At 34.2% G+C, this 25,708-nt stretch overlaps 1 protein-coding gene across 1 annotated transcript in view; it reads right to left on the minus strand.

Moving 5' to 3' along the window:
• The window catches only part of LOC141831877 (MMS19 nucleotide excision repair protein homolog), a 35,183-nt gene extending 11,001 nt beyond the window's left edge, over positions 1 to 24,182 (minus strand). Inside the window, exons 1-11 of the mRNA XM_074719292.1 lie at positions 24,122 to 24,182; positions 23,986 to 24,040; positions 22,291 to 22,388; positions 15,405 to 15,563; positions 15,266 to 15,325; positions 11,290 to 11,478; positions 8,041 to 8,094; positions 6,690 to 6,776; positions 5,866 to 6,598; positions 709 to 1,085; positions 541 to 614 (exon numbers count right to left, since the gene is read on the minus strand). Of these exons, the coding sequence (XP_074575393.1) occupies positions 541 to 614; positions 709 to 1,085; positions 5,866 to 6,598; positions 6,690 to 6,776; positions 8,041 to 8,094; positions 11,290 to 11,478; positions 15,266 to 15,325; positions 15,405 to 15,563; positions 22,291 to 22,388; positions 23,986 to 24,031 (1,877 nt within the window). The 5' untranslated portion in view covers positions 24,032 to 24,040; positions 24,122 to 24,182. The remainder of the gene's footprint in view (positions 1 to 540; positions 615 to 708; positions 1,086 to 5,865; positions 6,599 to 6,689; positions 6,777 to 8,040; positions 8,095 to 11,289; positions 11,479 to 15,265; positions 15,326 to 15,404; positions 15,564 to 22,290; positions 22,389 to 23,985; positions 24,041 to 24,121) is intronic.
• Between the last annotated feature and the right edge of the window lie 1,526 nt (positions 24,183 to 25,708).

The raw sequence follows: 25,708 nt of genomic DNA on the forward strand, positions 1-25,708 counted from the left end.
AGTTGCCCTTGCCGATTGCCCTCACTAATCACCTATTGATGCTTCCAGGTAAGTCTTCATCGTTATATAGCTTTTTTCCCTGATTAATGTGATCTTGTGATCGACAAAAGAAATTGAATTGATTCCTTCTGTCGCGTACTATGTCGCAACTCGATGCACGCGATGATGCAAGTGAAATTCTCACGTGTGCTGTGTCAATCGGGTGTCGGTGTCGGTCCCACGTTGGAACGGTAAAAACTGTGCATATCGGGTGGAACGGCTCGGTATTTTAATCCGTGAAATAAACAAATATTTTAAGCTATAGTGTTAAATGTCAAATATCTTTGGAATTTTTATATACTAATAGATAACACATGCTTCCTAGGTAAAGACATCAACCTGAAATTCTTTATTCTACCTTTTTGAGGAATTCATTCCAGTCAGCAAGAAGATAACATGGTTATGGAAGAGAAATGGGTTTTAAATGTATTAATTTTAGAAAGTATCATCATCTGCAAGCTTTAGAATAAATATAAATGTATAGGTGCATTTAGCTTGTACCTTGGAAGAACCCGACTGGTGTAGCATTCAAGCAAACCAACCAAGCTGTCAGAAGATTTTAGGTCCCCTTTGATCTAAGATAAAAAAGGAAAAGGAATATTTAATTGTCAAGCATCATTCGAAACTGAAGAGAATCTAACACACTGAACAAAAAAAGAAATAACATACACAAGCTACCAAGTCGGAAATAATGGCATCTTCAAGTGCTCCAATTATACTTAGCACATACAGGCCAACATTAGCAATTTCAGAAATTGCAACAAGTTTCAATGAAAGAGAGATGATAGAATCATTAGTTTGAAGCAAGGAAAGGACTTTCTCAACTACTTTGCTGTAGTATATTCCTTTAGCAGAATCATGAACACTAACACTCTCAATCCACAATCCAATTTGGACCAAGGCTTTCAATGACAAATTCCACAAGTAAGTTTCATCACTCCTGCCAGTAATTATAGACATAAGTATCTCTAAAACGTCTTCATAACAGCCTTCTGAAATTGGTGAACAGGATGGTGGAAATGTTGAAAGCAATTGCAAGCCCTTCACTGCACACAAAATAGAAACAATAAATAAACATAAGAATTTTTGCAAAGTACCTTAAAGTCATTGACTAGTAGCAATACACACTAATCATGAGATGAATGACACTACTAATGCGATATTCCGATAACTTTTACAGGAACTCCAAAAAAAATTTCCTTCTTACTAAGAGAAGGGTTCAATCATGTTTGGTAATATCTCAATAAACCTTTGCCCAGAATCACAGATTATGGAAATCACACATGAAGAACTCCCCATGACACTTATTGGCGCAAATATCATGTCCTTGTGAAGGTAATACAGTTACCTAGCCCTCTAAGCAAAGTAAATTTAGATTGATTATCGTTTTCAACTCTTCATTGACTAGTGACAGCTTTACTTGTATGGCTATATATTTTGGTGAGACAAAAACTTGCGTGGTTTCAGGTTCCTCAGTGAACATTGGACAAGTTAGCCTTCTGCACGATGGTCACGTTAGTATTTTACCCCGATGATCCCTCTTAACCTAGGCATTTTTATTCATACCATTTTAATTCTGACTAGAAGAGAAAATTGACATCATTATGTACAATTGTCAAATAACTTCATGTCAGAAACATGTGCAATCAATGTTTCAATACAGAACCACAAGTCATGAGAAACCAGTGTTCTAAATTAGAAACTATTATGCTCCTGATAATATGTTATATCAAAATATTCCCACGTCTTTCAAAAAGACCACAAGTTTAACAAGGAGCATGTGCATATGCAGTTGGGTTCAATATGTAGTCTAGTTACATTGAAACAATATTATATCAGTTATCTAGTTGGCAGCCGGGTTAAATATGTAGTCTAGGAGATTTGCTACCTTGCGGTCCTTACCCCGTGCTCCCACCCGACCCATCGTCGCTGCCGGCACTGCCGCTCCGCCGTCCAGCGCCACATCATGCCCAATGGACGCGCAGCTCGCCGGCGCACATCCCGGCGCCGGATTCCGGCCGAATCGCGGCCAACAGCGGCTGCCAGCGGGATTCAGTGGTTTCCGGCCGAATTCGCCGGATTCCGGCCACTATCCGGCCGGAATCCGGTGCCGGGAGGTGCGCCAGCGACTGGCGCGTCGAACGCGCCCGGTCCTGCGGCCGGCGGTGGTCGGACGAGGCGGCGACGGCGGCGGGAGCGGGACGGTGCGCACGAGTGCGGATGGGGTTGGAGCGCAGGATAGAAATATTGTGTAGTCTAGTATTCTAGTTACACTGGACTCACATTACATATCAGCTATATGGTTGCTCAACCAATATGGGGTCTAATATTAACATTGTCATGTATTCTTTTTAGTATTATATGATCGATCAATATTCTTATGCTAATTATTTGAATATACTATTTGTAAAATCTTGGACACTCTACTAGCAAAGATTACATGGGTTATCTAGAACTCTTCATAAACGCTTAATCCTAAAACTGCTAATGTGGAACTAAGCCCACTACACCTAATATCTCTAGCACCACCTCTCAAATTGGAGCAAACATACTACTTTGTTCAACTTGTTGCGCAACCTAAAAAATGTAGACTAGAACATAAGCATAATTAAACAAAAGCATAATACTCATATACAAAAGTAAAATAAAAATAAAAGGAGTTAATGCAGCACACAACTAGGTAACTCTAGAAATTGTTGGCTGAGCATGCAACAAATGACCTCTGGACAACACAAAACCAATAGTTCCCTTATCCTCAAATAAGCACATCAACAAAGAGAGAGGGCAATGGAAGAAAGGATGAAGTGAAATAAAGATCAAGAGAAGTCTCAAGAACAAATATCTTAAGTGAATTTCTACTTGTAGCAGTGCATACAACAGCAGAAAATAGAGTGGGCGGAAAGAAAACACTTGAGATTTCTAATGGAAATATCAATAGAACAGCTAAACTCTTTGCAAGAAGTAGCAAAACAAGAATAAAAAATAAATTTGTAGGTCGATGTTTGCTAAAAGTAAAAAACATCATAAAACAAAATTTCTCTATTCAAATCTTCACCTAATGTGGATAAGAAAAAGAAGGAACAAGAGGAAGACAACAAACTAAGTGGTTAAAAATGACGAACGCCCAAGGACTCCTCTTCACAACATGACCTGCTCTCCAGGTGATAGACAAAGAGGATTTGGTAAGGCTATGAAGAAGATTGAATATTAATAGGGAAAACAGAGAGCATGGATCTACATACACAACCAAGGAGCACAAAAAGTGAATATGAATATAACATTAGCAATTAAAGGAGGTTACCATGTAGAATGGAATCTCGAAGAATGTGATACTGTTTTACTGAGTTGCATAAGACTTTATTTCCAACAAAGGAAGAAAACAACTAGGAACGAAAGTAGTAAAAACATGGAAAAAAGATTGTGAAATATTTTCCACTGACATTTTTCATTGACAGACAGAAAGAAAGGGAGAAATTTTTAAAATTCTATTCCTCAAAGACTAAAAAAGAAAAACATAAACCAAAAAGAGATTTGAAAACGAAATGTTTTTTGAATTATTTTATACTCGGATTTGAGCTCCATTGCATGTGAAAGTGAGATTTTCCATACAAATCGAACGGAAATAATATAGAGGAAAAGACTTTCCAAGTGTTTTCCTTTCATCTAATTTTTCCATCAAAGGAAATGGAAGAAAAGTGCAGCTGAGAAAATCTTTTTGCCACTTTATTTTCTTTCTATATTCCATCCCATGAAGGAAAGCACCCAAAAGGATGCAAAAGAGAGATGTGCTAAAAATAAAGAAGACAAAGGAGAGAATCAATGGCATGAAAGAAGACTCATCTACAAAGCTACCTTGCATGTAAGACCCCCACATAACTGAAGGCCTTGATGATTATCGTGTTGCTTCCAGCAAAGGAGGAAGTTGTTTGTTATTGGAAGAAGGCATCACAATGCAATGTTGGCACATGGGCTATTCCAATATCCAAATTTGGGATCTCTGCCAATGAACACCACTTGTTACAAGTAGGGGAAGAAATTTTGCTGATGTGGCTAAAGAAGGGGCGCATGCACTAATGGGCTAGGAACTAGGTCTGGGGGATCAAAATCAAGAGCAGCGCCAAGGTCACGCAAGGAGAAGAAAAGACTCGCGAATTAGGGTGGACCAAGAACTTCCCCTTATGGGAATACCTATTTAAAAACCCTAACGCCAAGAGTTTGATGTCATGTAAAATTAAAGAAAGTGAATATTGTATTGCATTCTAATGAGATAGCCATCGCATTGGTATATATTGAACCCATGATAATCCTCTACACCTAGAACTATTAATGTGAGACAAAACTCACTATGCCTAATGACCTATAAACTATGCCTCTAATAATATTAATACTTTATAAAAATATAAAAAATTAAGGATTTATAGGTTTTTCATTTGATCTAGATGTAAATTTGATATATATATATATAATCTCATTGCCACCACTACCATCATTATTTACTTTATTGTGTTATATAGAAATCTTTAACAGCAGAGGTTTTAAAAGCAAATGTAAGCAGTATGAATTTGACCTAATACATAGTGTTTATGCAACATGAAAAGAAGAATAAACAATCACATATTAAAATGTTAAGAAAATGTAATAAATATTTACAATGCTAATGACTATATGTAAGAAAGTATATCAATTAACACATTAACATTATTGATTCCTTACCTACAGAAAAAAAAATCAAACATTAAATAAAAAACACATGGAATATAATTATTAATATTAATCCACAATCTAGAATACAGCATATATACAAGTAAAATGATATAATTAGCATCCTTCCAAAATAGCACTTTGAATTTTGAGTTAATTTGGTCAGTCCAAGGATTAAAATGTCGAGCCGTTTCACTCGATACTGGCGAAATTTTTCGTTCTGCCAACGGACCAGCACCGCCACCAGTGGGGATGCTGTCCGAAGGCATCGAGAGGGCCCGACCATGCCACTGGAGGCGTCGCTCAGGTCCCGCGACGCCTCTAGAGATATCGCACAGACCGCACGTGCTCGGTCACGTAAAACAGTGAATGAATCAGGTTTTTAAACTTAAGTTTTAATAATAACTCCTAGTTATAGTTGAGATAATTTAAATAAACTTAATTAAAGCCTCATTAAATTATCCTATTACTTTTTTAAAAAATATTTTTTTATTTTTTATTTTTAAATATTTAAATTAAATTTTTTATTTTTAATAAATAAATTTTATATTTTAAAAATACTGAAATTATACCAGTACGGTACGACACGGTACCGAAACTGTATCGTTCCAATCCGGGATCGAAATTTCAACACAGCTCAATATTTTAAACCTTGGTTCAATCTAACTTAACATAAACCAACTAAATAATTTATTGTTATTATGATTATTGAATATGCAAGCTGCATATGTGATCATACGGGACCACTACAGAGTCCCCTTCCCAATCCACCTACTCAACCACATATGGGCCGAGTCACTTACATTTTAGAACCATGTCACAGAATATCAGCTTGGCAAGCCCTTCAAAATTGACATGTTGTGACGTGGTCCTAAAAGGTAAGAGTACGTGAAATAGAAGGAAAATAAAGAATATCATAATGTGTATATGCAGAATTGAATCTTCAAGAAACTTAAGTATTTAAAATGGAAAAACTATCCCATGTTAGGTTTCAGATGTCAGAACTTTTCACAACAAAGTCATGATAATTAATCGATTAATTGATAAGGAACAACCACATCTTTGTCTAACATAATAATTAGCATTTCACGACAATGAAACCAGAAAGATATATATATAAAGTACCTGCACAAAGCACACCTTCTTTTTCACTAGCAACCATAGAAGTATTGGATGCCCTCAATATTGAACCGAGAGCATGACAAAGATCCGCAGAGAAACTTTTGAGCATGAAATAGCAGCTCCTTGATTCTGCAATGACCTCTGCCGCAATATTAGATGCCAAAGTTAATTCTCTAGACGAACTAAGGAGTTCAATGGACAGATAAAGTGCTCCAAAATTCATTCCACCATGAACCATTTTGTGGTTAGTGATACAAAATTGAGAAGAATGGTTTCTGGAAACTCCTAAAGCATCCATTAGGCAGGGAAAGAACTTCAGGAACACTTTATTGCAGCAATATATTGATACCTTTGCCGTGTTAGTCAAGATACTTCCAATAGCACTCAAGTCATGCTGGATTTCAGCAGAAGTACCTGAATAACTCGTTATGCTTATCAGTGACTCAAACTTTGTTCCAATATCTGGATCATCAATAATCAAGCATAGAAAGGAATCTTGTTCAGAAAAATCGAAGCATACGAGAGCTGTTTCCAAACAATTTAGAGCTTCCATTCTAATCTGATTAACCTCAGATTTCATGTCTACATCCAATTCATCAGTTAATAATGGAGGTCTCTCGGGTGAGTAATTAAAGATCACATCTTTTAGATTAGACCAGATAACTTTAGCATGCTTGACCATCCTTTTCCCTCCATAGTGGTATAAACAACTGTTAAGATACTTCAAAGAATCAAGCTGCAAAGATTTGCCAATTCATTGGTAACAATTCTCCAGTAGCTTTAACCTTTAAACATCCATTACAAAATCCAATGATATACAAACAAACCTTGGCAGATAGAAGAGATGAGGACAGCTTTTCAAGGAGTAGTGGGACAACAAATGGTTCAAAAAAAGGAGATGAAGAGAAAGCATTCTGCATAGCATAAAAGATGTCAGAAAATAGAATAACCAGTGATTTGCTTCCATACATTGACATAAAAACACATAAAGCAATGTTAAGAAAATGAATTTCGCTAATAAATAAGTGCCAAAAGATAAAAACAGAAAAATAATAAAGCAGTAAATTTAAAAAAAAAAACATCAGCTAAAATTCATTGAAAACCAAAGCTAAATTTTAAAGAACTTTGTAGGAAAAAAAAATCAGCTATAATAGGTTCAAATGAGAAGGGGGAAAAATCAGCTATAAGAGGTTCAAATGAGAAGGGAAAAAAATTGAACTAGAAATCCAAATGCAAATCTCACTGGTAAATGAAGCACAAAAGCTATTTTACTTTCATTCAGAATAAACTTTACTAACTTTTGAGAGTATTTTGCAAATACAGTTGCAACTAGCAACATCTTCAATACTTTAATCAAGATAGTGATAGAATGAATAATCAGATGATGGTAGAAGGCAATAATTCTAGATGGTGTCTAGTGTGAAAACTTGGAGCACACGTAAACACACATCATAACCCTTTGCTTATCATACACAAGATCGGTCAAGATAATCTACCATGAGGACCTGAGTTTCATTAATAAACATGAGACAAGTTTGAAACACCAGTTGATCACGTAAAAACTATGTCTATCCTTATTTAAAACAAACTATACTAGTTAAGAATATTAAATTGATTGACCAAATCAAAATTGACAGCTATTGCTTGAAACATTGCTGTCTGTGATAAAATGGAAGGTTATTGCTGATTTGTTTGATTCTTCCTTCTGTAAATTTGTTTATTTCATCTAGGCAAATCAGGATCGTGGTAGAGTGAAGGATTAATTGAATATGGTTTTCCCCAAATAAACTTGTGTGCTTGCATTTTACCATGACATATGTCACTTCCAGTTGGAGAAGTATCCTGAAAATGAGAACATTGCTCCAGGCCAGTGCCAAAAGCAAATGTGTATAATAATCATTGTCTACTCTCTCTAGATAAATTACCATCTAAAATAAGTCTTTGCTTTTATCCAATATCAGCATTCCTCAGTCATACATATTGTAGGTCTTCCTCTTCAAAAAGTTAGAATACAAGAAAAAGAAGAAAATATCATGAATATACAAGAAAGTAAAACAAAAAATGAAAAGAGTAGATACTCATTAAGACATAAACCTTCCACATAATTTTTGGCTTTTCGAAATTAATTTGAAAACTCACAAACGTTGAGCTGAAGAAAAAAGAGAACATGTGACATACCATTAATCCCTTAGAGAGGTCCTCCCTTTTTATATCTAAACCATCATCCTTTGGCTGCAGTGGACAGATATGTATGCACATCATGATCCGAGCATAAAATGTGTTTGCCAGAAAAATTAATATGAAAAATGTGAAAGCAACAGATAAACATACATTATGATTTCCAATACTACATGAATGGCTTGGCATATTTGCAAAACAAATCCAATGAGGAACAAGTGATGATAACATAAAGTATTATGGCACAGCAAGCATTTGAATTACATTGATGAACATTAAAGGAATATACTGGTTAGCTGGGCATTGAATGCACAATCTTAGATGTATTCAACAGCAAAAATGAGCAAAGAACTATAACAGAGTACTGAAAGCAATAATTTGTAATCTAAAATTCCTATGAAATCAGAACAAACAGAAAAAAAGAAAAGGGGATCAAGGCAAGCATGTAGAGCTGTGTAGCAATGGCTGCCTAAGGTAGCAGCATTGGCTACTACTTTTTCTCATGCAAACTTCCAAGATACCATAGAAACATTTCTCGTGAGTTAAAGCCAGCTCATGAAATTCAAAGAAGAGGCAACATCATCATCATCATCACACGATGATTGTCTCAACTGGGGTCAACTACATAAAAAGTAATCACCAACTACTACTGAACATGGACTTGCAGCAAGAACTCGAATCTTAGGCTCTGGTTCACTTGACACCAAAACAAATGCACCATAAATCCATAAAATATGTGAGCTTATTTTGACAAAGATAAGAGTAAGCAATCTGTGCAGTTATGATTCCAGAAGGTATCAACTGGATACAAGTTGCAATGTAACTCAGCTACCCAACAAATTTGCATCATATTGTTGGTGCAATCATGCTCCAATGTAACTGGATACAAGTTGGTTTAGCATATTTTGATGTGATTGACAAAGGCTTAAAGTTAGGCTTATCATGTGTTTGATATGTTTGTTGAGTGTGCAGTCTCCATAGGTAAAAGTTCAAGGTGGTCCTGGTTGACCAAGACCTTTGCAGGTTGATTGGAAGTTTAAGGAGATCAAGATTAACCAAGAACTTGGCAGATTGGTTGGAAGTTCAAGAAGTCAAGGTGACTAAATGCTTGGCAGTTGATGGAAAAGTCTAGGAGGTTAAGGACAACTAGAAGCTTGACAATTGTTGGGAAATTCCAAGAGGTTTTGGCAATCTATTAGTGAGGTAAAGGTTGACCAAGAGTTTGGTGGTGACTCAATGGGATTGAGTCATTGATAGATGACTTAACGCAGTCAAGTTAAACCGGTTGTTGGTTTAATGGTTTGAAGGTCAAGAATAAGATGGGCTTATGAACAAGAAGTATCAACAGCATTTGAAGACTTAGAGGTGAAGCCTCTAGGCAAATGGATGAAGAGTTGGAGATAGGGCATCTAGGCATATGAGGTCAAGAGATTATGAGAGAATATAATCTTGAGTTCCTTTCTGGGTAGAAGTCTACCTAGGTGTGCATTTAACAAAGAAACAAGTGTTGTCTCCAATAAGTTGAAATCCTTAAGCAGATTTAGTTGAATGAAGGAATGTCTCATACTCTCAGTTGACTTATCTGTTGAATCAACTAGGTAGTTGATTGTTAACTGCCAGCTCAAGAATAGTTTTAGATTTCAACAACTATAAAAGGTCTTTAATTGACCATAGTAGCTTGAGTCAAGTAGGTATTCGACTACTCAAAAAAGGGTGCTCACTGTTGGGCTCAAGTTGATTGAAGAGGCCTTCGGCCAACTAGAATAAGTATTTGTTGGTGGATGAGATTGCTATCTTATCCATATGAGTTTGTTTGAGTCAACTGGAGAGGATTTGAGTCGTGGCATTTAATCAACTAGCAAACTGACAAATGTGCGATCCTATCAACTGAATTGAGTCGAGTCAACTAAAGCAGACTTAAATCGACTGAAAAGAAGTTTTTAATCGACTGGCATTGTTGGTTTCCTTATCATAGTTTCAACCTATTGAAAATGATTCAAGTTGACGGAATTCAAGCACAAGCTAGTCAATTGAGTTGTCTTTTCCACTGTGTTGGTTTGTGTGTATGAATAGGGGTACACGGGAACCTTAAAACAAACCAATAATCACTATGAATTTCTAAGATTCTTTGTGTCACTAAGTGCTTCTAATGACATCAGGAATTCAAAATTAGGCTGACTCTTGAATTGTTTTTCTTTTTCTATTTTCATGTACTCATTTGTATATTTTTGCATAAGAATATTTGTTAAGGCTTCTTCACTTCTGAAGAAGGTTCTTTTCAGTATGATTTCGAGATGTGATTCACATAATGAATTGGTAGGTTGTGAAGTAACGCCTAGTGGTTCAAACCATGTTAAATACTCCTTTTATTGTTGATATTATTTTTATTTGTTTTCTTTTTATTTATGCTACATATATTCTGATTCACAAACATCTTCATGCACTAAAATTTGATCAACCTTGTAAATCAGGAGCGGAAGTTGAAATTTTCATTTTTTGTTTTTTGGCGCCTCTCCTCCCTCCCTCTAGCCACCCATCAATCCTACACTTGACTTGATGTTGGACATAACAAAATCATAAGAGTAACAATACACTCACTACACAGGAGCATACAATAGCACAAAAGTTTTACAATGTCCTACATATTATACTTCAATTCACATGCTTGAATTTTAAAAAAGGACTAAAAGTTAATATTATATTGGACAAAAACAGGGCTTATCAGTCATCATTGTGGATTTTATCCAAGTAACTAACTACAATTCTTTTCCTTACAAAATTTCTACTGCAAATCTACCTCAATATAGTCTTAGCAGCAACACACCTTAGGCATAGACAGTCAGGAAAGACCATGCAACTTAAGATCATTCTTTATGATAGAGGAAAAAGAAAAAGTATGTCCAATCTCCCATTTCTAAATCTTTGAATTTAGTGGTATGGATCACTATTAGGGAATAAACACAAATGGCACATGTTGGAGGAATATCATGTCTTGATGTAGTATTGCGAACCGAACACTTCTAAGAATTCTATGCCAAAATATCAATGAAGGGGTACACAGGAAAATAATAATCAACTTGATGGGTGGGTCTCCATATTATACTCAAAGCATAAGATCCTTGATGGGCATATGACGAAACCAACCAGAAAATATAACAAACTAATGTTGCGAACTCAAGAAGACGAAGAAGTTAAAGTTCCATTTACAGTTCACAAACACTGGTCAAGTTCTATCTTGTTTAAACTTACATGTGTGAAGTATATAGGATAGTACCGACTTAAAATATCAAAGATGTCCTCAGCAAAGCTTGCCATTGGGCCAGATGGATCAGGATACAAACGCCCAAGAATCTCAACAAGATGAAAATTAAGCATTAAGCATCGAGGATCTTTTTCTTCATCTATTGCTTCACATATTCCATAAACAAGGTCATCACCCTGCACCACCACAAGTTGTGCAATGTAAGATGAATTGCTAGGTCTAATAAGATGTTCGAGATAAGTTAATCATAACTTACTGTAATAAAAAGTTATCCCTAAGAACAGCAAGACAAATATCCCCTCTAGTGAAAAATGAAATCAAATAACAATCCAAAAACTAAATGTGCATAATTTTAAATCGTCACAAGAGCGGGAAAAGAATAATGCATCTCCAGTCAATTGATCTTCTAAACTACCTTTTCCATTCTCAGATGAGGAGCAATGTCCATGGACAAGGACAAGATAAGCGCCAGGTTTCTAGCATTCTTTTTGTTCTTGGTTTATGTTGTGTCATAATTCTGGTTCACCAGGCCCCTTGTATTATGCAACCAATCCCTTAGAATTTGGGCCACATTAACAATAGATCAATCCCGACACAAGTAATTCCTAGCGTAAGTAGTTGGAAATCTCCATGGACGCTCAATTGTTTATTCCATTATTATCATTCTCTTTCCATGATGTAGTTTTGAATTTAACTCCGTAGCAGCTAGGATTTTCATCCTTAAAAATAGAAAAAAGAAGAACATATTATCCCTGTGTAACTCACTTGGATCTGGTGCATTACACAACTTAAACTTCTAATTTCAGTACATCTCAGTTCATTCCATTTCTTTCTTACACTCATCCAACATAATAAAGTAGTGCTTTTCAATGATAAATACAATCACCAAATCCTTGATATGTATAACAACTGAGCCAGCAACGTTCTACCACACTGAAGACTCACAAGTCACAAATGTGAATCAACTCCAAAGCCAATTCAGAACAAATGAATATACAGAAATAGAATATTATCATATTTATTCATATATTGACAACCAAGAAGTGAATATGGTGCAATGTTAATGAATATAATATCTATTGAACAAACTTTATATTGTATCAGCAATTCAACAAGTACTGAATGATGGAGATATAAGTAGCTTTAAAAAAAATACTCTGCCTGCAACTAATAGGAACCAGTTTTGGTAGTTCAAAATTTTGTTTGATCAACTTCTCTTTCATATTTCCTAAACTACTAACTTTCTGATACAGAAGGATTCGAAGATTTTTATTATTATTTTTTATACTTTTCATTTTTTATAATTTTTGAATTTTTTAATATTTAGAGTATTTTTGGTAATTTTCATTTTTTACAAGTTAGGATTTTAGGTCTATATAAGCGTCTATTTAGTTGATGTTAGGGAGTTTTTTGGATAAATAATATTTTCGATCTTATCGTTTATTTCATTTTTTCTATTTCCTAGTATTCTTTCGAATCAACAGGTTTAAGAAAATTATTTTTGAGTTTGCAGTCGAATCAACGAAATCAATATTGCCCGCGGGATAATCGCTATTATGTCCAACGTCAGTTGATATCACAGCCTTTAGATCCCATATATGGTCGTTGCAGTCGTGATCGTGATCGTGACAGACAAGTTCTAACTGAAGAAGCCTCGCACCGTGATCGTAGCATCGGGAAAGAGATACTTGAAGATCAACAAGGACAAGTCGTGAAGCTATCCCTGTGTCTAGCGGCGCGAGATCTTAAAAGTCATAAGTTCCCTTATCTTAATTCGGATTCCACTTTTGCAAACCCTATCACAATCACAAGAACCGTGGTCGAGATGAACTGTACACAGGTATTGGGTTTCCAATTGAACTTCTCGAAGTTTCTAGTACGTTGCGGACAGAGAAATTCTTTGATTGGTTTAATGAAGTGGAAGGAATTTTTTTTATATACGGAAGATGTGGATGACAAGATCGAAATCGTCAATGATCTAGCTTACGACGACAAGGAGATAGACCCAGACGAAGCGTTGATCGAAGACCAGAAGGCCACTTTGTCCGACGGCAAATCAATAAATGCTAGTTCCAATAGTGAGGGAACAAGAAATGCCAAGCAATGCCTTTTTTCTACCCTTCTCACATGCTTCACCCACAACAACTATGCCTACAGCAGCAACAACAAGGAGGTTCACTACCTCATGTTCAACAAAGCCAGCAAAATCCAAGCACTTTAAGCGGGTCCTCACATGAACATTCAAAGCAAAGCACTATTGAGTTTCCGGCTACTAATCAGCAGCAAGATCTCATGCCCCGGCAAGGTCGTCCTAAGGAGCGCAGCAAGGGCATGGATGATAATCTTCCCTTTGTTGATGCTGCTATTCACATTGGGGGTCATGGTGATAAGCAGCAAATCTATCAGCAAGTACAACAGAAGTAGAACATGAAGATAGAACTGACACCTCAAGCTTTTACAATACCCTTTGCATCCTATGGTGGGGCTGTTAAGTCCATCAACAATAGGTGCCACAAGGCCCACAACACAAGCTACAGAGCAGAAGAAGAGTAACCATGAATCAGAAGACGGTTGTGGGAAGTCGACTCTTCTTGCAGCTATTGGATGCAAAGAGTTCCCTATCCTGAGCATATGGATATATACCACCTTTGGAGGGAAATTGAAGCTTCAGACATGTCCTCATTGGAGGTTGTGATTTGTTGTGATGAAGAAAGATTGACGTTGGAGAAAGAAGTTGAAATACTGGCCACTGAGGATGGTGGTGGAGGAGAAGCTTTGGATCGCATCTATGAGCGATTGGAAGCTCTTGATGCATCGACTGCTGAGAAGCATGCTGCTGAGATTCTGTATGGTCTTGGATTTAATAGACAAATGCAAGCAAAGAAAACCCGAGATTTCTCTGGTGGCTGGCGCATGCGGATTGCATTAGCTATCTTTATGAATCCAACAATACTTTTGCTTGACGAACTGACAAATCATCTTGACCTGGAAGCATGCGTTTGGTTAGAAGAGACTCTAAAGAAGTTTGATCGAATCCTAGTTGTGGAGTCGCATTCTCAAGATTTTTTTTAATGGGGTATATACCAACATCATACACATGCAAAACACGAAGCTTAAATTGTACACTGGTAACTACGATCAGTATGTCCCACCTCTGATAGATATTTCTAAAGATTTCCTTACCAACAATTACAAGGGCATAGCCAAGTTCCAAGACGAAATTATGAATCTTCCTCTTAGGCAACCACCTGATATTACTCTAAATTCAAGGACGACTTCTTTTCAATTCGGGGCAACTAATGCAGAGGATCCGAAGATTTTTTATTAATATTTTGATAATTTTTGAGCTTTTTGGTATTTAGAGTATTTTTTTGGTAATTTTCATCTTTTACAAGTTAGGATTTTGGGTATGTATAAGTGTCTATTTAGTTTATGTTAGCGAATTTTTTTTGATAAATAATATTTTCGATGGTGCTGTTTATTTTTCTTTTTTCTATTTCCCAGTATTCTTTTGAATCAACAAATTTTAGAAGATTATTTCCAACGTTCGCAGTCAAACCAACAGAATCAATATTGCCCGCAGAAAAATCACTATTCTGCCCAGCATCACTTTCCCATTTCTCTCTTCTCTAATTTCTCTATACCCCTCTCCTTTCTTCTACCTTAGCTTCTTCTATCTCTCTTAATTAGTTGTAGCTCACTAACTCAAATGAATAAATGTCGCTAATGATCCTCTAATTCCAAAATGCATAGCATTGTGGATACAATTTGAAAGGCAATGGGTTTCCTTTTGAACATATACAGAACTATGGATCAAGAGTTGCTAATATGAAATGGGGCAATGGATTTTGTTAGAAAATGCACAGATGACAGAACCATATATCACAGATTGATAACTAAAGGAAACAAGAAGAAATAGGTGATGAAATTAAATTTCACAATCACAAGAGAAGTGCAAAATACCAACACCACAACAGCATCGGTATAAGCATCCAATAGGCACTGAAGAACTTCTAAACATAACTGCAAAGGCAAATAAAATCCATGTCAAAAACCAGTAACCCACATTCCATAATAGTAAAAAAAATATTGCACTATTAACCTTACGATCACGAACTGCTAGTGATTGCACTTGTACATTAATTAAGAAAGATTTTGCAAGTGTTCTTGCATCAGTATTGTCAACCATGCCAAACTTTTTTGTTCTCTTCAAAAGAGCTAAGCAACCAACAAGAACTCCCCAGAGTACTTGCCAATCTTCCTGATGCAAAAAGGATAACCACACAGAATATCAATTTGAACCACCATTCAGACAAGAAATTGCATCTAAAATTTAATGATAAGCAGCCTGCAACTTCACAGATCGCTTTTCAAAATGAAAATGATCATGAAAAAGAATACATTAAATTCAATCATGTCAAAAAAAAATTTTAAAAAAAACAAAACAGCTGTATCAAAGATAGGTGGAAAGTAAAGCATTAGGTTAAATAGTCAACATTTGATAATTGTGATGGCATTTGTGTTTTTCTTAGACATTAGGAAACTAGTATGTTAGTTTAGGAAACAATGAGATAAAGGCTTAGTTGTTGTTGTTGTTTAGGAAAATAGTATGTTAGGCCTATGTAAACAATGAGATATAATACAATTTCAATCAATCTAAGAGATGCTCATGCATTCAATGATTCAAGTCCCTAAGATATTCCTTATTTAAACATACGGAGTTCGTCAGGATCAACAACAATATAGCAATATCTTGGATATAGCTGTTACTTACCAAATCAAATATCCATAAAAAACTTCTTAAAGCTTTCAATATGTAAAAATGAAATACTATAGAGATCTGTGTGAAACAACGTAAAAGAATCTCTGTTTTGACATTTCAACTACCATTGCAATATTATAGTTAAGCTTGGAGAAAAAGTACTATACTGCTATGCTACTGTAAAAGGATAACTATATGTCACCATAGAACATAAACCTTATTCATCTAATATGGAACTAAACCTATTACAATATTTACTCGATATCTAATACCTTTAGCATTCACCTAAAACTAAAGCATAGATGTTATTTATGTCCAGTTTGTTATATAAACTAGAAATGAAGTTTGACTAAGAGACAATAAAGATGAAATCACAAATATAGCACTTGCGCCTAGATGAAACAAAACTTTGAGGGAGCACAAAGGCATTGATTCCATGACCTCAGATCAACACTTCAATAGAGAGAGGATGAGGAGAGACCCTAAGAACAAATTTCTAAGTGGACTTTTACTCGCAGCTCCACATAGAACAGCACCACGACAAAATATGAGAAGAAAAACACTTTATGAGGATTGTAAGGGTGACTGAAAAGTTGAAGTGAGACCCCAAAAGAATAAAGGTGAAAATGAGCGCACTCAGACAAAGCTTTGGGGTCCGTAACATCTAGTGGGACATAGTGAGTGCAGGACAAAGAAGATAAGATTTGACAAAGGATCAGGATGAAGATGCAAAAACCGAAGGACAGAGATAAGAACTGCTGCTGGAGAAGAATTACACTAGGATAAAAATCTGACACAGTACAGGAAATAGGAAACTCACCAGAAAAAAGTGTCAGAACACCAAGACTAAAGAGAACCTGAACAGGTTTGCTACTCGTCAGAGCCCAGGAGGGCAAACTGATTTAGTAGAGATGTTGGAAGAAGATGAAGAGAGTCAAGAAGTGCTTCTGACTAGTGCAGAACCTGGATCTTGAAGGAAACTTCCAGTGATTGAAAACAGCTGGAACCTAGAAACCTGCAGGAAAAAAAAGGAAGACAGCTGCTGGTTGTTGTCGAATCCATGGGCAGAGGAAGAACTGGTGACAGAACAACAAACAGATTGAGTTATAGGGACTCCAGAACAATGTCATTGCAAGAAGATGAGCTACCCAGCGTCCAGTATCTCGCACATTGTTCTAATTGTCAAGAAAAAAACTGATGAAGAACGCAGCTGAAGACAGGCAAACTGAGTGGTGACAAGACACAGATCCAGCAGGGAGCAGCAGGCAGTAAAGTCCCTTGACGAGGAAAAATGTTATAGCACTATTTAATTGTAACTTGAATTGAGATTGATTTGACGCTCAGTGGGATTGATTAATGAGATATGTTATATTATATAGCATATATATGTTTATAATATAAAAATCATTAATTAATCATTAATTAGATCATTTTAGGTATTAATTGAATAATTTCGTTTTTAATAAATACTGTACTAGTGTGTTAAATTATTGTAGATGGTATAACAGTTATACTAGTGTATTCACTTGGTGTAGACTGGTGCAGATGATTTTAATTTTTAATTCATTTTTAATCATCCATACATAAACAAATATCAACAAAACGTCTTAGTCTTATAATTCATCTTAGGGACAAGTGTATCTACTAGAAATCAATTTTAATGATAATGTTTAGATTATGACATGATTAGACACAGCGGTGAAATCATATGCCTAAAGCAATAGCTAATTGGTGGATACATAGATATTTCAAATCGCCCAAAAATTCTTCAAAAAATTTATAGTACAATGAAGAACCAACTTGATGCAAAATAAATAAATAAATAATAATACCAAATACAAATGATGACAATAGAGTGAAGATTTTGATAGATAAGGTTCTGGAGATCCTGCTATCCATCTACAATAAGTTTGAAAATCGTGACCATGGTATCCAAAATAAGCTAAAATTGCTAACTTGTTTTGTGCCTTTTGAAATGAATATAAGTATGAGCAACATATGTGATATAGTAGTTAATGCCAGTGGAAATGGTTCAACTTAGTGCTAATGGAAGCGGTTCAATTGTTGCACCAACATTAGGGAGAAATGCAAGTATTCATGCTCCCTTATCATAAGGCGATATTGGTCATTTCTTTCCTAACTAGGATAATAAGGAGATCAATGGTCTTCCTGAATGAGGTTAACACACCGGCAATGTATATACAAAGTAGAAAACAAATTGACCAATCAAAATATTGTCAAATTTTTCTATTTCAATTGAATTACCACTGATGCAACAAAAGGCATATACTACTATAGTATGATATCCAACATTCAAAAGTCTACTTCTAATATTCAACTTTTGACTGTGTATAAAATTATTGGCCCGTACCAAGATGAATAAGTGGAGGAGATCAAGGAATAAATCCTATTGTGCAAAAAGGAATGACACATAAATAAGGTTTTATTAATGTACGATAATTAGACATGGCCTATACAAATAAGCATTATCAATTTCTACTATATTGCAATAGAAATATGATAGTTTAAAATTTTATTAATATAACTATAGAAAAATATCATGATGCATTGCCTAAAGGATAATGTAGTTTTAAAGATAAGTGTAATACATATAGTGCAGGTTATCAGACAATAGTGTCAATTTCAATGTAGAGGGTTGTACAGATGTTGAAGCAAGATCTTGCATTTATTTAATAACAATTGACATCGATAATCTCAATATAGTGAAGAAGATAGTGAAAATGAGATAATATCGTTATTGATATAGTGAAGAAAATAGTAAAAATGAGATAATATCATTTACAAAATTTGTTTATAATCATTATTGAATTCATAGATTAATAAGAGAATTAATTGACAAGGAGATTCTATGACTGAGAAATTCAATTTGAATGCCATTTTCAATTCTAAGGAGTGGAAAGTCTCTCAACACTAACACTATTGAAGGTAGAGAGTCATAGAGAATATTATATTTTGCTAGATTTTAGGACTAAATTATAAGATTCTCATGGCAATTTTTTTTTTATTTTTTTGCACAAGGATGACATGTACAAAAGCTGCAAATAAGCAATAATTCACAAAGAATTAAAGGAAATCAAGAGGTACCTATACCCGTCAACCAATATTGCTATATTGCCATAATCAATGGAAGACAAGACAGGCAAATTAGAAAAGATGTCTATTTAGCAAGTAATTTTTCAATAATAAGAAATTTTGAATATTGATTAATGATAATAACATATGTTTAATTATTTAGATTATTATCTTAATCTAACATGTTAATATTAAAATATAATCAAGCCACAAATGATGATCTCTAGTGGCCCTATCAAAAGTACAACCAAATCAAGAATTAGTTATTAAGACTATTAAAGAGTGTCAAATATTTTGAAAGATATATGGCTCTTTTGGCCATCCTTTGACAGTGTCATGTAGATATAAATTAGATGATAGTAAACATAAAATAATTTATTATTAGTCAATATCAACACAACTACACTTTTTATTTTATTTTCATGTTTATATTACAATTGAGTGGTGATCAAAATATGGAGGATCAACTCCCAATCAAAAAAAATAATAGAGTACAGATTCTCTCCACCACTTTAAGTGGTTGTGAAAAATATTGATCAACTTTCCCCCTCATTTATATGAAATTGCAAAATTGTGAATCTTATTATCATTTGGAGAGGATGGTCTATGTTGACTATAAAATATATTTAATTAAGGGTCATAATAGAAGAGAAAGAAGAACAAGAATGATGCAAATTCATTTAATAATAGATGTGTCTAAAATACAATCAGATGATGGATTAGCAAAGCATGATTATGGTCGAGAATCCATATCTTGATGAAGCAGAAGATTCAACACGGCCATCTCAAATTTTTACATAACAAATTGAAGACGTGCAAGCTGCAAGAGATGATGGTGAGGAAGATAATGATCATGTTTTCAACTAAGAATTCCTATTGTTTAGATCTATACCTAGATATTCTCAAACATCTCAACCCCAAATACAATCAAAGGATACAGGTAATAGGAAAGACAGCTCCTGAAATCTCTAGTAAAAAAAAGAGAGAAAACTTCCAAATCTATTTAAATACACTAGTTGTTAAGGAAAAGAACTAATTGATAATTGATCCACTTGATGCAACTGATGAACAAGAGCCTTGTGGCACTACAATCCAACAAGAAATTTGAAATGATAATGGTGCAACTATTGATGAAGGCAATGATAATGAAGACGCATTGAGTGGTGGCGAAACTTATATTCCCTAGACTCCAACACTTGAGCCTATCTATGTAAGCAAAGTTATATGTGTATAACCCAGGATGATGTTCATGGTGCTACAGCTATTGAGAGTAAATATCAATGTTGATATGAGGGTAGTAGACAAAATGAAGTGCATGATTATAAAGACATGTGAAAGGGTTTAGCTCAGATTGATTCTGATTGAGGCCCATTAGAACTTATTATATAGTTCCGATTCATTATACAATGATCCATCATATCAAAGCTCACGAACAAGTGTATCCTTATCATATGCCTATAAGAGTTCCAATTTCATTGGTCTAGATACAAGTCTTAGTGGTGAATAGAGACAAGCTAATCAACATATGGAGAAATTGATAATAGTACCAAATTTTCTATACAACTACTGGTTGATCTTAAAAAGATGCTGTAAAAATTGGCATTCTCATCCAATGCACGAAACTCCTTTTGGTATTAGCAAGATGGTTAAAATTATAATTTGTACCCTATTACTCTCAAATATTAATGAAAATGATCTTTTCTAATTAGTATACACTTATATTTAAAAATAAATAAATCTTGAAACTGTATTGGCATCATTCAGGTCAATGACCAAAGTTATAATATATAATGGCTTGGGATTTTTCTTAATTTCACTACTTCTAAACAAATTACTCCAAATTTAAAGAATTAAGACGCGGCAAGGATGAGCAACACTCAGCCATTACTCAATTGCAGCTAAAGCAAGGAGATTAATTTATTGTAATTGACATGCAACTAAGATTGTGTGTTGATGAACTTGTATGTTGGAAGAGAAGTAGGGCTTTCAAACAAAAAACATAAATTGAAGGAAGAAAGGAGATTTTGCAAGAGAAAGACTTTAGAGTTTAACAAAAGGTATAATTACTAATGTTGTTACAAGTTACATGAATTGAGCAAACACCGCATTTAATTGGTAAAGAGGCCATTTATAAAGACAAGTTCAATAGGGTAATATGAATTTTTGAGAAAAAGTAGATTAATCACCAAATCCTAGAATGAGAATTTTAAAATATATATTATCACACATTTGCAAATATACTTAACAAACACGTATTATCAAATGACGAAACTATTGCAAACAGGAGTATTTTCACTTATATTTAGTGTCAATTAAAAGTGGTTTTAAAGAGCAACCCAAATAAAGGTGATATAGCAATATAAAAATTTGCACACATCTTTATCCGGGAACATGGATACTTTTCTTGCCAAAGAATGGTATCTAGTACAAAAATAGTTCATATGACACTTTTGAAAATTTCAAATCATAAACACAAGTTACTTGAGCATTTTTCATTAATTTTCATCTCTTCCACTTAATTTCTTCCTAGAAAGAAATTTGGTTGGTCTATATAACCAATCTAAAAATATCAAGGTAAAGTTTCATCAGTTGCAATGTAAATAGTAGATAACACGCAATCAGGAACATGGTTTAAAATTTTGACCGATATCAGAGTTTCAATTTATGACTGTAACGATACGGTTTCGGTACCGTATCGTGTCATGCCAACACGGTTCCAATATTCGGAATTAAAATAAATAATATATATTAAATTAATAGGATAATTTTATTAGGGTTTGATTGAACCTGTTTAGCTTATGATTGAATTATTAACCAAGTTTAATTATTAAACTACGTATTTTGCATCCACCTGCGCACCCATGAGCGTCCCTGTCGCGACCCACAAAGGTCGCAATGGCCTCCACAACCCCACGGTGGCAACAATGTCGGTGCTAGGCGGCGGGCGAAACGGCAAATTTTGTCCGTTTCGCCCGGCACAGACAAAATTTTAAACCATGATTATGAACAAAGGCAAAATGATAAATAAAATAGAAAGAGGCCTTCAATTATTTAAATTTGGATCATTTGGAATGTAAAAAAAGCAGTTATCTGCAGCAGCAGTACAAAACAAAGTAGGATAAGACAATCTTACCAGCTTTGCTGTGAAGAATTCTACCAAACTGCTTATAGTATGACTTTCTAATGGCTTCTCAAGAAGGCAATTAAGTACTTCTGCAAGGAGAAGTGTACCTGAAAATCCAATATCTTCCAAACTTAAAAGTTGTTGAACTTGAAAAAAATAAAACTGAAACTGTGTTTAAGTATATGATAATGTGCAAGCAAGGGTTGCCTAGGATGTGCATGTCACATGCACAAGATCCTTGACTTTATCAATATCAAGAGCAAACAGTGTTTCAAAAAATGACCTAGTACACGTGTATGATTATGTGCAAGCAAAGGTCACTTGGCATGTGGATGTTGTATGGAGAAGATTCTTGACTTTATCAAATCTCAAGAGCATGCACTGGTTCACAAATGGAAAGGCCGCAGCAATTTATTGAGATTTAGAATGTCTGGGGGGAGAGAGAGAGGGATACATGTATATATAATAACTTCTGGGAAAAACATATGGAAATCATGACAATTAGAAGGGGCAACGATCACACCCACCCACATTATCCACCACAATATGTATACATGTGCATATGCAGTGCTTCAAGAGATCCATATGTCTTGTGCATTATCATTTATTGTAAAAAATTTGCTCATGGAAAATCAAACTAGTTTATTGGATCCGACCGAACTTAATATCTATAGGAATAGAGTAGTGTGAAAATTAGATTTTATATGCACAAATGAAGGATCTAGTGTGTCAGTAATTCAGTGAAACTATAAAGAATCAACAAATTGCCAATAGAAAAGATCCATTGAAGCGGTATCAAAATTCCATCCTAAAAGGAACTCCAGATTCACTTGTACCTCATAACAAATCAATGAATCATAACTTAAATCTCATGAAGAGGATGAAGAGAACAACAACAAATTATTATATAAAATAGTACACTGAATATACAGTGATAAATAGTTCAATATTGCTATTTAGTTGGAAAGTTATTGTAAGTTTTGTAACCAGTAAAATAATACTTTGTATGAGATAATTTTATTGATATAAATTAACAAAGTTGTTAAATTCAGATTTATAAATAAATATATTGATAGTAAAATTGATGTATTGATAAATACTTTGTACAGTATAGTTTATTGTATTACCATTCTTTTAGACATCCCAAATTGTTTTCTAGGTGCATTTTAGCAAAAACTATATGTGATAAAAAGGTCAACAAAGACATTATTTAGTTTAATGTATTTCTCAAAAATACACAATACCAAACCAGCCGAAAATGTTCTATAGATTAATAAACTACATGTTACTGTGATGTCATCAGAGCATCATACTCTCTGGCATCGATATAACAACATAAGTTTGCAATTTATCTCCCCCTTCCTTGAAGGCCTATGAAGTGATCTAGTGATGATGATGGAACAAACTCAAAGCAACCATCAAAGGATCAATCTTAAAAAAAAAACAAGGGAACATCAATAAGTTTGCATGTCTCTGTTTTTTCAGTTTGGTGTCATTGTATACATATTCGCACTTTTCAGCATACAATAAACAAGAAAGAATAACTCACATTCAACGAATCAACTTTCATTTGAGGTCAACGGCATAAATCTTTAAAGTTCAGTGGAATGCAGATTTTATTGCAGTGACAAACTTCTACTTTTTCCATAAGCAGAAAATATTGCTCAAACAATTGTAATCTTCCATCTTTCGAATTATAATTACCTCTACCACGAATAATATGGTCTGTGGAGGTTAAGTACAGCTCCATTTCTCGCACCTCAATATTTTGACAGACAAAAGAAAATAATAAGAAGACAAATATTCAAAAAAAATATATATAATTCCGTAAATAATTTACCAATGCTTCCAGGGTTAAGAGATCATTCTTTATCAGAGAAGAAATCGCACCCACACTTTTGGCCTGTCATACAATAATTTCAGATGTTTAACTGAAGCCCTAAAGACGACAAAATTAACAAAAAGTATGTAAATGAAAGTTATAAAAATCAACCAATTAAAATACACCTTTGGTGCGTGCAAGTGCTAGATGTAAAGAAACGAATTAAGGTATGAAAAGACGTATCTAAAATACAAGAATAATCTAGAATGGTTTTTAATTACAAACGTCTTAATGACAATTGCCAAAAAGATAGTTATAAAATCCCAGACAAAGATCAGTTACTTAACAAAATACAAAGCTCTAAATGGTATTCAAAGTTTGACATGAAATCAAATTTCTGACAAATAAAAATACACCCAAACTCAATTGAATGGACAGTATTCTCTTGCCCAAATGGATATTTTGAATAACTAGTTATGTCTTTTAGTCTCAAAACTGCACTCCAAGTGTTTCAACGAAAAATGGATGACATTTTTAGAAGTATCTCTATGTTTACTTGTGTTTACATTGATGATGTTTTAATATTTTCTAAAACAAAGGAAGAACATTATGCACATTTACATATAATTCTCAATTTATTTGAAAAACATGAATTAATAGTTTCTAGAAGGAAAATGAAACTACAATACAATATATAGAATTCTTAAGAGTAGAAATTGGATAAGGAAAGATAGCACTACAACCACATATTACTACTAAGATCTTAGCTTTCCCTGACAGGAAGGATGAAACGAAAACTCTTAGGTATTTTTTAGGATTTCTCAACTATGCAAAACCTTATCTAAAACATATAGGAAAGATTAGTGGACCTTTATATAACAAAATGTCTACAATTGGACAGAAGTATTTTAACCAACAAGACATAGACTTGGTGAAACAAACTAAAATCATGGTTAAGACCATTGAAATAGATTGTTGTGAAATCGGTTGGGGAGAATTTTATTAAGAAAAGCTACAAAATATGAAGCAAAAATAATAGAAGATCTGTAGATATACCTCTGGTAAATATAAAGAAAAAGGTCATCTAACCTCTTTAGATTATGAAAGTTTAGCTGCTATTTATTGCTTAGACGCCTTTATGCTATTTATTTGCAATAAATCAGAAATTACTATCCGAATAGATTGTGAAGCTATTGTAAAATATAACCAACAAATTAAATGACTCAGAAAAAACTTTAGCATAAAAAGATGGATAAAATTCACAAACACAATCATTAATAAAAGATTAAAAATCTAATGAGAACATATAAAAGGAATCAATAATTTCTTAGCAAATACATTATCTAGACTTTTACACTAACTATACTTTTGCAGATGGATAAACAAAAAAAAGTAAGAGTCTTTGCTATGCCAACCATGCGGTTTGGTACACAAGGCTTGCAACAATTCCACTGTTATGAAGAACAATTTCACTTTGATGCAAGAGTGAAACTTGACAATTATCAATTGCATAATTGATGACATATGGAACATATCAACTATACTAGGGAGTTCCAATTACAAAATAGTAGTAATTAATGCTCTAACATAGTACTTCTTATAAAA

The sequence above is a fragment of the Curcuma longa genome, chromosome 7, assembly GCF_044706935.1.
Source record: "Curcuma longa cultivar G26 ecotype Majalengka, Jawa Barat chromosome 7, ITB_CL_G26_1.1, whole genome shotgun sequence".
Classification (NCBI taxonomy): Eukaryota; Viridiplantae; Streptophyta; class Magnoliopsida; order Zingiberales; family Zingiberaceae; genus Curcuma; species Curcuma longa.